The following is a 14807-nucleotide window of genomic DNA, read 5'->3' on the forward strand; positions in this document are numbered from 1 at the left end:
CCCCAAGGGGTGTTGGAACTAAATGATCCATGAGGTCCCTTCCAACCCAAGCCATTCTGTGATTGCAAAACAGGAGAATCGGCATAGAAATTTAAGACATAGTAGGAAGATGCAGTCCTGATGGCAGTGCTTTTCTAATGGTAGACAGTTAAGTTGTTGGGAGAAGTACAGAAGGTGGAAAAAAATAGTTCCTGCAGAGGTTAGTGTGTTGTCTTATAAGTTTAGTCAAAACTGAAACTCTTTAAATGCACTTCCACTGATCAAGTGTAACGTAATTGACTTTTAAACATTTTCATACACAGGCCAAAACACTACGAAAATTAATCCAACAAACATTTCGACAGTTTGCCAACCTCAACAGAGAAGAAAGTATTTTGAAATTCTTTGAGATCCTCTCTCCAGTGTACAGATTTGACAAGGAATGCTTCAAGTGTGCTCTTGGTGTAAGTAAAGGAACGCTGCAGTCACCAGGATACTGTGGTAGTTCAAAGTTTCATTGGTTTTCTTAGTTCTACAGTTAATTGCTTGTTTAGTTTACCAGATGATGTAGAGAATAGAGTAGATAAATATTAAAAATCTAAATATATGACATATTTATTGATTCTGTGATTTTCTCAGTTCACTGTTAAAAAGCAGCATTTATTAGTCTGATAAAAATTGTTGGTTTTTCATTTGTGATAGATAACTGAGCAATTATTTCCCTCGTTTCCTGAGGAGGTGAGACTTGTTAGCCTCTTCTGTTTGTAAATTTTTCTCTAATGCCTATCCATCTCTACCACTTTCAAGTAAAGTTTGAAAAAGGCCTTTAAGTTTCCAACTTTTGTGAAAATAAATATTTAGATAGAGATACTTGAATAGAAATTAGAACGTGAACATCAGTGACCGTGAGGAAAGAAGAGGAAATAAAAGAAGTATATAGTTTTCAAACAGACATAAAATAGAACACATGGGAACTTGTACTGATTGAAACAGATCCCCAGGAAGCCTGTCAACAGAAGTTTTGCTACTTGAAGAACTATTTCATTCTACTATCTTGCAGTGTTTGAGGAGTGTAGAAGTTTTCAGAGATGAATTACTGAAAACTACATTGATAACACTGGGGGATAGTGTTCCTTTAAACATGCTGAAATTTGCCTTATCTTTCTCCATCAATTTGAAGTCAAGCTGGATTATTTCGGTGGAGCTGGCAATTGGCCCAGAGGAAGGAATCAGCTACCTTACAGACAAGGGTGCAAATGTAAGTCTGTTTCTGTTCTCTTCGCTCTCTTACTGACTTAACAGGTGTGACCTGTTGTGAGTTGAACATCACACAAAGAGGAATGACAAATCTGATGTTCAAGTCAGACTCGGAAGAGCTGGAAAATTCAACACATAATGCTGTTCTTCAGATACTAACTCATGATTTGGGGTGGAGAAAACACTATTAAGTAGAGAGATGGGGTCAGCCTTAGCCACTGCATTTTTTTATCCTTTGTACCCACTGAAGTGGTCTCTTAGAATTTGAAGTGTTAGTGGTGACTTTTTAACAGGAAAAGTGCAGATTATTTTAAATTATCCCCCCCTTTCCTAGAGAGAATGTGTAAATAAAAAACTTGGTTAGTTGGTATGTAGTGTTTGTGCTGACATTGTTGGTTTGTTTTAATTTGTGCTCTTAACAGCTTTTTTATTGCATGATGTTGACCGTTTTACAGTATTTATGGTGTAAGTTGCCTCAGGAAAGTGTTTGGGACCTTGACAGTCATGATGCAAGTTGAGTGTATGTCCAACTTCTGTTAAGAAGTGTTAAGTGTTCAAAGGTAGTGGAACTATTTAGAGAGGTGAATTATGTAACCAGCTAAAAATGTGTCTTTTACAGCAGTCTGATGATACGAATCCATGCTCTGAGTGCAGATACTGTGTGGGTATCTTAAATTTTTGATTTTGACCTCCAAGAATTTGTTTCTGATGTTCTTCAGCGTGTGCATAGAGTTACTCAACAGTGACCTCTGTAGGCAGCTTTGGTACTTGGTTTCATATGTGAGTTTGTAAATGCAAAATAACAAAATTGAAAAGCCCAGTGATTGTAGAAAGAAAAACAGACTTCCAAAAGTGTAATTCAGAAATAAAAAAACAAACAAACCAATATGTGCTTCAGGAGTAAATCCAAACTATTTTGCTTTGATTTTGACATTTTTTCTGTTGTCTTTCTGCAGCCAACTCACCTGGCAGATTTTAATCAAGTACAAACTATTCAGTATTCAAACAGTGAAGACAAGGACAGAAAAGGGATGTTGCAACTGAAGATAGCTGGTGCACCTGAGGTATGATAGTTGGCAACTATAATAAACTAGATTTCTTTTACATTCCTTAAGTGAAAAAGAGGAATTTCTATTCTTCTAATTTACAATACTCTCTTGGTATGTTGTCCTCGCTCATGTTCTGGCTTTAATATTCTGAATTTTTCTTCTGTTGGCCTAATTGACAAATATATTGTCCCAATAGTATGCTTCATGTTTTCATACGCAAGTTTAAGCTGAGGACAGCTGAACTACACGTGCATACAAAGATTTCATCTACTGTTGAAGTTTTCATCCGCTGTTTGCATATCTGTGCAAAGGATGAATATTTGCTTTTTGGAAGGACATGTAGTGACAAAAAAAGGTTTTAAACTGGAAGAGGGTAGATTTGGACTAGGTAACAGGAAGAAATTCTTTACTGTGAGAGCAGTGAGACGCTGGAACAGGTTGCCCAGTGAGGTTGTGAAAGCCCCCTCTGTGGAAGCAGTCGAGGCCAAGCTGAATGGGGCTTTGAGCAACTTGGTCTAGAAGGAGGTGTCTTATAGCAGGGGGGTTGGAACTGGTTGATCTTAAAGATCCGTTGCAACCCAAACCATTCTATGATTCCAATATCAGTGTTATTAAAGTGGGTAGTTTGCCTGTATGCAAAACCTCTTCCACTCCTTTTCTGTCCCTTCTTAATTTCAGTTTATTTTGAAGTTGGGGTTACTTTTTAAAGTAAAGAACAAATTGTTGCAAAAGGATAGGAAAGAAGATACCACCTTAGGCGTGGGTGTCCAACCTTTTGACTTGCCAGGCCACTTTGAGTGAAGAGGAATTGTTTTGGGCCACATATGGGTAGGTTGCTCGGAAAGTAACGCCACCTATTTGTTTGCATAGGAACTACAACTGATGCAAAGAGTACAGTGACACTATTTGTATCCCTGGCTGCTCAGGGAAGTTTGGAGTCAGTGACCCTGGAGGTGTTTAAGGAGAGTTTGGATGTTGTGTTGAGGGATATGGTTTAGTGAGAACTGTTGATGATAGGTGGATGGTTGGACTGGATGATCTTGTAGGTCTTTTCCAACCTTGGTGATCCTGTGATTCTGTGCTTTGTTGTAGCAGATTCTCAGCTGCAAAATACTACTTTTCCTTACAGTCATGACTGTTAGCTGTGCATCTTCACCAGCAGTGAACAGGAGCATGCTGTGCTCATAAAAATGTGCACCAGTGGAGATGTACCGAAGTCTGTCACCACTGCTGCAACACAGCACCCAGTGCCTCACTGTACTCACAGCCACTGTTTGGTCGACATAAACGTTCATGAGCATCAATGAATGTCAGTGGGTGCCTTTTTTTCTGTGTGGAGGAATTCAGTGGCACACCTTTTCTTCATACACAGTTCCATGTCAGATGCTATTTAGTCAGACTGCCCCTTTGCTGCCATCTGTCACATGGCAGCAAAATGTAACGGAATACTGGTGGGAAGATTGCAGCTCTGCTGCAGTACCCAACATCTGCATATGACATCATTGCCCAACATCATAAAACAAGAGGCATTACTTTCAGAGCAGCCCTTGTAAAATACGCAATATAGTTAATATGTAAGTAGCAAAACACTTTGAATTTTAATATTGTTATTTAAATGTTTAGAAAAAAAGATAAAAAAACAAAACCAGTGGGATATTTGGCCTTGTTTTTGTGAAATTATACATCAGTCTGATTATTCAGTCAGGTTGATGGAAGTGGTTGCAGTTCTGAGGGAGGTCTCAAGGGGCTCATCAGAGATTTTTGATGATATTTAATCCTGCTATACTTTATCCTTGACAGCTGTTCAAAATTTGTGAACACTGCCAAAAAGTGATGACTTTTAGTCAACCACATAAGATGTGATTGCGAATGAAAGGATATTTTTCTCTAGTGAGGTAGAGCCTAGGAAAGTCTGATGAAGGGGCATGATCACTTCTGTGTTGGGTATCGATATGTTGTATTTGAAAATTTGCAGGTCATATATTTATATTGACTACAAATGGAGTCACATACATAATTTGATGATTTTTTGGGCAGTCTTGAAACCTGTTCTCAAATTTCTTTATCAAAATGGAAGGCAAGGCTGTATGTTTTTCGATGTTCACAGGACTGTGTTTAGCCAACATACAAAATGCATACAGCTGTGACCTAACGTATGTTATTCTACAGAATAAGCAGCGTCTACATAGTTGTTATGATTAGAGCCTTAAAGTAGTGGTAGTGTATCCAGTAGTTGTAGTGTATCCAGTAGTATCCAGTTAATGGCAGTTATCAGTGATTGAAAGTTTGCCCAGCAAGCCACTGACTAGACCCATATCAATCTTACATTTGGATGGAGGGTTTTTCAGCTGTGCTATGTATTAAGTAAAGCAAGAATCTGATAGTTCTTTGCTTATTCACATTTTTCTGTTTACTGTTCGCCAAGTGTATGTAAAGTTCTGATGCAATGACACAGCTGTTCTACTCAGTGTTTGCAGCTACAATAATACCTCTTTGTTTGGTGCCTTGTTTTTTTCTTTCTTCAGCCTCTGACAGTGACAGCACCATCCTTAACCATTGCAGAGAATATGGCTGACTTGATAGACGGATATTGCCGACTGGTGAATGGAGCCACGCAATCTTTTATCATCAGGCCACAGAAAGGTAAGGAGGTGTTCCATTCTGGTACTGGCTGTGCTCTGTTCTGCTGATAGATTATCTTGCACTTGAATAGAAGACACAAGGTAGCTTCAAAATCATCGTTTGGAGAATGTTTTCTTGCTAGAAGGAAACTAGGAAAGCACTGACTGTCAGTGTCTCTCCACTGCAAATTAAAGTCACTCTTAACAAGGATCTGTTATCTTGAAATGATACACCAGTATCCAAGCAGAAATTCAGGAGATGTTAGTTAGAATGCATCATTCAGGTAGAATTAGTTGTAATTTTTGAAGATCAATTTTCTATTCCCAGGTATCAAAATCTCTCTTTTATTATTTAAACTTTGAGAGAAGTTTTGTGAGCCTATCTCATGAAATAGAGCTAAAGCAACGTATGGATTTTATACGTTGATGGGTAGTTATTTTTATAGCAAACTACAAGATGGAAGCACTGGGATAAGGGTGCAGCTACAGCTAGATGTAAAGAGATAATTAAATTAAATTTCAGAAGATTTTTTTTCTGGTTTCAAATAGTTTTAATTTTTGAAATCTATTCAGTCAAAGCCCCTTAAAATAGAAACTTCTGTCCTTTTGTACTTACCCTTGATTACGGAAATTCATCCAGCATTTCTGATTTCTGAAACAATAAACTATTTCCTCCTTCCCTATTTCTCTTACAAGAATATACACAAAGCCATTCCAGAAGCTCTACAATCTGAACATAAGTTTTTTTTTGATAGCCACATTTTTGCTTTCTTGTACCACTGGTAATTTATTCTCTGTAGTTCAGATGGGGTAGTGTTACTGACATAGTTCATGCCTTTCGTAGTTCTTTGTTCAGCATCCTGCCTGTGTATGGCTCTGAACTTTTGTGTAGTTATCTGCTGTCAAAACAAAGCAAAAAGCAAAGAAAAAAGAAAACAGCAAAAAACCCTGCGAAAACTTGATAGTTCAGCAATGAAGAAACGTGATTTTAGGGTGTTGGACATTTTGATAACACTTCAAGATTGTTCAAGTTATTCTGAAATTCGGGTATTTGTTTCTTTTGATTCTTAAAGTGTGCAAATGAGTGGTAGCTCCCACGCAGAGCTTTGTTGGAATTTGCATAAGTCGTGCGACTTCGTCCTCATACAAAGGAAGATGCTCCTTTCAACACAGATTCCACTCTTCTAGCCAACACTGCATGCAATTCAGTGATGATGAACCATTGGCACCAAAACTGAACACCAAAAGGATAAGCTAGCATCAGTAATAATGGTAGTTTATATTTCATCCAACAGTAAAGTTGGCGTTGCTTCTCTTGTTTATTTTATACCTCTGAAAAATAATCTTTTATGCCTGTTTTTATCTGAAAAATATTCACAATTTCTTACCTTTTCTGAAAAAATTGTGATTTGGGATTTCTTACAATCTTCATTATTCGCTCCCCAAAACTTTCCTTTCAGTACCACCAATGGACTGCTGGTTTGTCAGCATTGTCCAGTAGACAATGCCCATTCTTGCCATTTTAGCATTGGTAATATTTCAGAAGTTTGCTCCATTTAATTTCTGCTGTCAGTGCAGTTATCAACTTGTTTCTTCAGAAGCAGAAGCAACTGGCGTGGCTTCCATTTCTTATCTACACGTAAATGCTCTTAATTCAAAAGCATACTGCTGCCTGCTGACTTCCACAGGCAGTTCAGGTCTTTGTGAAGTCTTAGCTCCATTTATCCAATTCACGATCTTCCATTGCTGTTCATTGTGGCACTGATTGTGCCCCAGTCCTGTCTCTTGCCATTTCTCTGCCAAACCCTACCCTATTTTGCTCTATGCCATTCTTACACTATCAAGGGAAAAGCTCCCAACCTAATTCTCTGCAAGATTTGCCGTGTCCTTGGTAACATAACCTGTTCCATGGTGCATACAGCTCCATGTAAGACAAACAGGGCTAATGGGTCCTACCTTACTGTTGCTTCAAGTCTCAGTGAAAATTGATGTGCTTTATTTTCACCTCTTTCTAATTCCTTAATCCCTCTGATCTGACTTGCTTATCATCAGTTGTTATGTCTTCTAGACTCCCTGAGCACTTTCCAAGGCAAGATCTCTGATATTTTTTCTGTCATACTGTGCTGGGTTCATCTGTGCTGTGCACTGTGGTTTGCCTGTGAGCACTACTGCAAAATAAATCCATGCATGTAATGGAGCAAGTTTACTTGTTTGTATGGTATCTGTATTAGGGTATATATTAACAGAAAGCAAACAATAATTCATTTAAAAGAATGTTATATAGCGCTTTGGAACATTCCTCCTTATGCAGATGTTAACAGAATCCTTCCAGTTAAAAAACTATTTATTTTTTTTCTGAGGTTTTTTCTTGTCAAATGCCATAACAGTACTCAGCTCACTAAATAATGTTGTAGGAGAGCCGTCCCCACAATGATGCATTCCCAAATCCTTCCCACAGTAAGCTTTGAAACATATCAGAAACAGATAATATAACAACTCTGGATCCTACAGATGGGTTTTTTCCCCTCCATGAGCTTTCCCATTCTATCTTTATTCTAAATAGGTATGTTCATGGCAAGTTTCTTCATCAATTACCTTCCTTGCTTGCTGTAAGAAACCTATGTTTTTGTGATGTAATCTGTCCTGCTATCTGCTAGTAATCCAATTTCTCTTAATCTGGCGAGATCACTTAGTAATGTTTAAGCATCGAAATGGCACTAGGAGGCCTTACTTCAAAGATCCTGTTCAGTTTGGGCCCCTCACTACCAGAAGGTCATTGAGGTGAGGAGGTGCTTGAGGGTGTGCAGAGAAGAACAGTGAAGCTGGTGATGGGGCTGGAGAACAAGACATATGAGGAGCTGCTGAGGAAAGTGGGGCTGTTTAGTCTGGAGAAGGGGAGGCTGAAGGGAGAGCCCATCGTGCTCTGTAACTACTGAATGGGGGTTATGGTGAGGAAATTCTGCTCTTTTCTCAAATGGCAAGCAGTGAGACACAAGGAAGCTGCCCGAAGTTGCACCAGTAAGTTTAGTTTGGACATCAGTAAAAATTTCTTCATGAGTGGTTAGGCAGTGGAACAGGCTTCCCGGGGAAGTAGTGGAATCTCAATCCTTGAGGGTATGTAAGAGATGTGTGGATGATCTTGATCTTCAAGGTCTTTTCCAACCGAGATGATTCTCTGATATGCTTATTTTTCCCGTTCTCCCTGTCAGTGTCTGACTGTCTACTTGGAGCTCTCTCTGGCAGCCACAGGGGTGTTGTCCATTGTGGCTGGTCAGTGTTATGTCCTGCATATACCAGTTGTTGCTCTTGAGCAGCTCTACATTCTCCTTCCTTCTCCCCAGGGCTCTCATGTTGTCTATCTCTGCTCCCATATCAATCAAAAGGGTAAAGGGCCAGATCTATTCAGAGCATTGCTCTATTGCTAATGAGAATAAAATGAGTCATGCTTTCTGCAGCCCAGGAAAAATGATCAGAAATAGTGGGGGCTTAGTTACATAGAAGCCATGCATGCAGCCTCTTTTTTTTTTAACCAATCTGGAAATGAGCATTCATTTAACTTGTCCTACAGTCTCTACTTTCCTCTCTCCATCCTTATCATTTTCTTGCACCATCTCATAGCTATCTACAGTTGCTTACACCTTTATGGCACTGGACAAATCTTTTTTCACTCTCATAGAATTAGATAATGCTTTGAATTGGAAGAGATGTTAAAGATCATCTAGTTCCATCCCCCTGCCATGGGCACAGACACCTCTCTCTAGTTCCTTTTGGCCAAGTATCCATCCAACCTGATCTTCAACTCTTCTGCGAATCCACAGCTTCTCTGAGCAACCTGTTCCAATTCCTCACCATTCTCACAGAAAATAACTTCTTCTTCATATCTCATCTAAATCTTCCTTCTTTTATTTCTGTCTGTTACCTCTGTTCTTATCACTACACTCTGAGAAAGAGTCCCTCTTCACTTTTCCTGTAGACTCAGTTTAGGTACTGGAGGACCACTATAGAGTCTTCCTGGAGCCTCCTCTTTTCCAGTCTGAGCAACTCCAACTCACTCAGCCTGTCTCCATAGGAAATGTGCTCCATCTCTCTGATCATCCTCATGGCCATCTGCTAGATCTGTCTGCTCCAGCAAGTCAGTGTCACATTGGGAGCTTCAGAGCTGAATGCGGTGCTGCACCAGGTGGCATTTCCTGCACACTGCCTTTCTCCAGTTCCATCGCAGTTCTTCATTCCAGCATCATCAGAATTAGACTTTTGTGTTCAGAGCAGTTAGTCTGCCGTTTATGTCTTGCCCATTTTAGAGCTGTTGATTCTTACTGTCATCTGCTATGCTCTGCTTTTTAATGTCCCTGCTTTCTGTGGCTGAAGTTGAAAATAGAACAGCTTTCTTAAAGCAAGCAATCATGAAAACATAAATGTACTAACAGAATGCTAATCAGATCACAAACTCCAGAGTCTTATGAAATGCTTGTTTAATCTCAGATCACTCCGTATCCCTCCATGTTATTACTTGTTAGCTATGTAATTCCACCTCTCCTTCTCTTCACATTCTCCTTATCTCATAAAATCCGTAAATGGGTTTCTTGACAAGTAGAATCAGGATTCTGTTGAGAGATGTTACGATATGATCCTTGCTTTATTTTTTGCACACCAGTGAGATGCTGTTCTGTAAGTGAAGTTGGGAGTTGCAGAAGCAGAGTGGGAGATAAGTTTAAGGAAACTTAATATTGCCCTGGGAAGTTAGATTTTGTATTTATTTCTCTTTAGAACTTTTTTGATATGTAGCAAGTGACTTTACCTTACACTGCCAGTTGCCACCTGTATTGTGTTTCTCTCTTTTTTGAGGGTTTGGAGTCTGTTTGCAGGAGAGAGAAACAAGCTTATCTGCAGTTGAAATCTTTGAACAAAGCACTCAGGTCCTGCTGTGTTACAGAATTGTTTCTCAAGTCCTGAAATATGATACTTACATGTTCCACACACACACAAAAGAGGAAACTAAAAATTCCATATTTAGAAGACAATTTTGAATATTGTAATTAATATGCAATTGAATTGCCTTTTCAGTATCAAGGTTAGTTAGTTTAAATAGCAGTTCATTAATTGTACTCCAGTTATCTTGAGTTAAAATGGAGTTCTGTATGTTTGTGTCATTTCCTAAACCTTTAAAAGCAATGTACTGCACGTCTGTTACATCAGTAACACCTGATTCACCATTACATTCCTTGCCAAATGTGGGAGAGGTGTTGGAGTAACCAGCAGCATCATAACTGCCAAGTTATGGAGGCTGGAATACAGGACACTTTCACAGACTGACAGCTGATGGAAGCATCAGGAGATACCAGATGGACTTAAGCTTCTAAGTCTTATTCCCAATCCTAGGGAGGACTGCACGGTGCTGGGCAGGACCAGTTTCTATGCCTGTTTCTCCAAGCTTGATGTCTTTTGTCTTATTTTCATCCAGTGTGAGTCCCTCTTGTGCCCATTCTGGTCTCTGTTTTTTGGATAACCCTTCATCTCCAATCCTTTTGATGCCATCCAGGCTTCCATTCTTGTACTTGTCACTCCACAGTACATTTCTGGATCTTTGTCTTTTCTTTCTTTGCAACTGGAAGTTATTTCCTCTAACGTTTTACAATACCTTTACGTCCGGTTCTGCCTCATGCTTCTTGGATTAACTGGATGTCTTTCTTCCACCCTCTACTTCTAAGGTGATTGCTCATATGCTTTGGAAAGCTACTGTGCTATCTCCAAAAGTCACAGCTCTTTGTTTCCCTTCTTTCCTATATCCTTCTTTGCAGCAACCTCATCTGACCCTAAGATGCAGCTCTCTTCCTTTCTGCACTTTCAATTAAAATTGAGCCTGTCTCTTTTTGCTCCAGTCTCCAAACTCAGTAGCTTTGTAGCTGGATCTGGAGGATCTGCACTTGTTTTATAGGGAGGGAGGTGGGTGTGCAGCCCAAGTCCACACTCTTCCATTTCTTTCAGGACACTTCATCTGTGCAACAGTGATTTGGAGGAAGATGCTTTAATTTGTTTTAATGTTTTAATTGCCCTCTTTCTCTCCTTCCCTGCATACTTCAATCTACTTCAAATTGTTGGTGTTTTACTGAAGGGTTGGTAATTTCCCCATCCTCCTTTTCCACGTGTGTAATGAGCTTCTCATCAAAGAGATATGAGACAAAATGCTTTCTATCCAAGCATTTATACACAGGGCCATTAGCAAAGAAAGATTGGCAGAGAATTTGAAAATAGTTTATAAGGAGACATCCTCATCTCTGGCTTCTAGGCATTACTGGTGTATGATTTCAACCCAATGTGAAGTTAATGTTATATGCTGTATACATTGATGATTTATATCAGTATTCTTGTTTGGAAGTCTACATTGATTTCAGAATTTCAGTTTATGTGTGTGTATATTAATACATAGGTATTTATATACTGTATTTACCTGTGTACTGTAATATATGGTTAGCATGTCTTGGAAATGAGAGAAGTATTTCTCAGTAGAGAGATGAGATTTCTGCCATACCTTTTGCAGGTGATTTATCAGAGTTATTTATTGTGAATAAAAAAGTCTCATATTCTGTATACATTATTATTCTATGATAAGACTTGCCAGAATGTATGCATTGCTAGTTGGAATGCGCTGTGTTGGTGTGCTGCTGTTGATATAAGTATTGAATGGTCTTATGAGTCAATGCAATTTCCCTGGAAGGTTGTGATGATTACTATTTCAGCCTTGTATATATTGGACATTGAGAGAGGTCATTGGGAAACTGAAATACAATTTTAATTCCGTTTTCTTCTTCTTTACACAGAAGGTGAAAGAGCTTTACCATCAATACCAAAGTGAGTTTAATACTTTCTTTTTACATATATGTAGTTCAAAAAATGCTTTCAAAATGGTTTTGTTTAAGTGACACTTGACACTTTTTGTACATGCTTGATTTTTATTGTTGCCTTTGGATTCTAGGGCAAATAGCAGGCAGGCACTTGGAACCATGGGGCGTAAATGACTGACAGCAGCATTACAGATACCACAAATGAAATTTGAGGGAACAAAACTCATAGTGCATCAGTGATACTTGACAGTAACAAAAGTAGGATATTCTGGAAAAAGCTAGACTGGGATTCAGGCTATTTATTTTGAGTCCACGAGTAAACTTAATTGCAGGAATGATGCCTAACAGTCTGTGTGTTGTCACTTCAGCCTCTCTGTAGATCAGTCTGCAGTGTTGGTTTTGCTATTTGCTTTACTGCTTATGCAAAAATACAGAAATTTTCTTCCTGTAATAAATCTTTTATGTCTTTTTTTTTTTCCAAATTATATTTCCATCATGGGATCAGTCTGAGTTGGAATCTCCAGGTTCGAATGTGATAAAGAGTAGCGTTCATAGAGCAAACAGTTCTTGATCTGTTTTATTTTTAAATGTACTAATGTATCAAAATATATATACAGTAATGATTATAAATGTGTTGAAAATCTTAATCTATATCTGGCAAAGAGATCTGATCTCTTTTTCTCTGAGTGATTTAATGGTGGCACTTTACCCAAGGTATTTGCATCTAATAATTCTTTGTTTTCCTTGAGCCTTATCAAGCAGTATCCAGTAGCTAGAGATAATGATTGAAAGGACTGTAAGAAGTGTAGCAGTTTATTGTGTCTTCTTTGTTTTTCCTTTGGAGATCAGGAACTGTACTATGAGCCAGCCACCTCATTCTGTTTCTTCCTTAACTCCTAGAGTGAGCCTGCCATTTTTGTTACTACTTCTTAATCTACTGAATGCAGTGTGGAACATGATTTATTCCTGATTCAGCAAGAAAAAAGCCACTTGGATACTCTTCCTTCACAGGTCCTGCTGCAGTCCTCAGTAGCCAGGTGGTAGATTGCTCACAGTGCAGAAAGAGATAAAAAAACAGGGAGGAAAAGCAAGTAGAAGTCCATGCAGGAAGCAGGAAGATTGGTAAACAGTGTGCACTCACATAGGAGATGAAAACTTGTATTTGAACGAACTGAGAAAAACAGAATGATCTAATTACAGAGTTTTCACTTTAGTGCTTTTTTTTTTTTTTTTCCTGTCTCTAGGGATTTCTAGGATAAAGTAAGGTTTGAAGTAGAAACTTCTTCCCATTTTTGGGACAGTTTACCAATACTGGCATTGTAATGTTGGGTCTGTTTAAACAAGAGCACCACATACACTCTTCAGCTGGCAGCAGGGGAATGGTCTTTTGTCAAGTGTAAAAGTACTAGCCAGCACCATCTGGAGAGATTTGCCTTTACAGATTTCTCAAAGCATAAACTGCTGTTCTCCTCTCATAACATTATAACTATGGTTATATATGCACGTGTATGTGAAATAAGTTACTGGAAGAATTCATTGAAATTTGTTAGTAATCAATTTCTATAGCTAAAACTGTCTAATTGTAATTGTTTTTCTTCATTTACTTGATAGGCAAATCAATTTAAAATGGCTCTATAAAATAAATCAGCTTACAGACAAGAGCTCGATTCATAATTTCTGTTTCCAGTATTGAATACAGAAAGTTGGAAGACCATCAGACTGTCTACAGTGGCAATATTTAGACGTGCACTGCTTAACTTTAAAACCTTTAAAGAGTTTTGTTTCTCTTGCTTTTCTTAAAGTTTGTTCTGTTGTTGCCAAGTTGCTCTCTAATTAAAAGGTAACGCGTTCTCTCCACTCTCACTCCCCCAGCTGGGTTTGAAGTGGTAGATTCCTTTCTGACTTTTCTCCCCCTCAAAATGTGTCACTGTGGAAAATGGATTGGCCCTGCTAATTACAGTAGGTGCCCTGTTAGGATGAATTCACAGTGTATGTGACTGTGAAGAATGTACAGCATTCAGCGATTCAAACCTCTGTTTTACAGGCTGGCCAACAATGAGAAGCAAGGAGTAAGGTCGCACACAGTCTCTGTATCAGGTAAGGCTCTGAAAAAAATGCAGGTTTATTTTTACAGCTAGCAGATGTTTAGACAGATTTTTCCTCACAGTTAGCTCACTTGTTGCCCCATGGCTGTTGATTTTCCCATGACCATAGCTGTGCTGACTTTGCAGTAGAATTCATAAAGAGGAACTTTTTCAGCTGTCCTTCTGTGCAGTGTTGCTTTTGAGAACAGCCACATCCATGTGGGGAAGCAGGGGTAAAATACTTGAAGGCAAGGCTGACTGTCAGTGTTTCCACTTAGGCCACTCGTCACCAAAACTATCCATCTTAAATTACCTGAGGATGTGTTAAATTATGAAGGAGTAGCTTTGAAAAGTGAAAATAAGCCATTAAATATCTATCATCACTTCTGAAAGAAGAAACTCGATAGCAAATTTGTTGTAGCTGCTGCTTAGATCAAATCACTTAAATTTTTTGCTGTTGAAAACCGCAAGATAATTGAAGGATGATGAGCATGTAATGTAGTAGGTGTTGTTTCTATAGCTTACAGGCTTTTAAATTTCTGTTAGCAACTATGTTTTTTGTTTGTTTGTTTGTTTTAAGTTTTCATCCTCCAGAGAACATTTTTATTTTAAAGGCTCTCAACAAACCCTTTTGAGGGATTGATTCAATGTCTCAGTAGGAAATGCATTGTTAAGTACTTATACATGCTATCTATAAAGGAGATTTGCAGTGTGGAAGTGTTATTAAGATTGTGGTACGTCTGTATAGATTTATAGTGTTTGGCCACAGACCTCAAGAAGCATTACTGTGACCCTGTGGAACGTCCATCCTTGACTTACAGGAAGGCTACAGCTTCACTGGAACGTTTTTGCGACCATTTAGTGGCACATACTCAGGAAATGGAGGAGGAATGGTGCATAGATGCTTGATTCATTTCCTACTTTTCAGATTCCCATCCCCATGCTTAAGTTTTTTTTAAAGGTGTTTAAGATTCA

The 14807-nt window shown here is 38.7% G+C and overlaps 1 protein-coding gene across 15 annotated transcripts in view; it reads left to right on the top strand.

The window, feature by feature from the left end:
- Positions 1–14807, top strand: part of PTK2 (protein tyrosine kinase 2) — a 193840-nt gene that overhangs the window by 118482 nt on the left and 60551 nt on the right. For all 15 annotated transcript variants that reach the window (XM_048940406.1, XM_048940408.1, XM_048940405.1 and 12 more), the window contains 6 exons: positions 303–443; positions 1160–1237; positions 2193–2300; positions 4811–4928; positions 11725–11755; positions 13793–13845. In XM_048940406.1, coding sequence (XP_048796363.1) covers positions 303–443; positions 1160–1237; positions 2193–2300; positions 4811–4928; positions 11725–11755; positions 13793–13845 — 529 coding nt within the window. The remainder of the gene's footprint in view (positions 1–302; positions 444–1159; positions 1238–2192; positions 2301–4810; positions 4929–11724; positions 11756–13792; positions 13846–14807) is intronic.

This window comes from Lagopus muta, chromosome 3 (assembly GCF_023343835.1).
Source record: "Lagopus muta isolate bLagMut1 chromosome 3, bLagMut1 primary, whole genome shotgun sequence".
Taxonomy (NCBI): Eukaryota; Metazoa; Chordata; class Aves; order Galliformes; family Phasianidae; genus Lagopus; species Lagopus muta.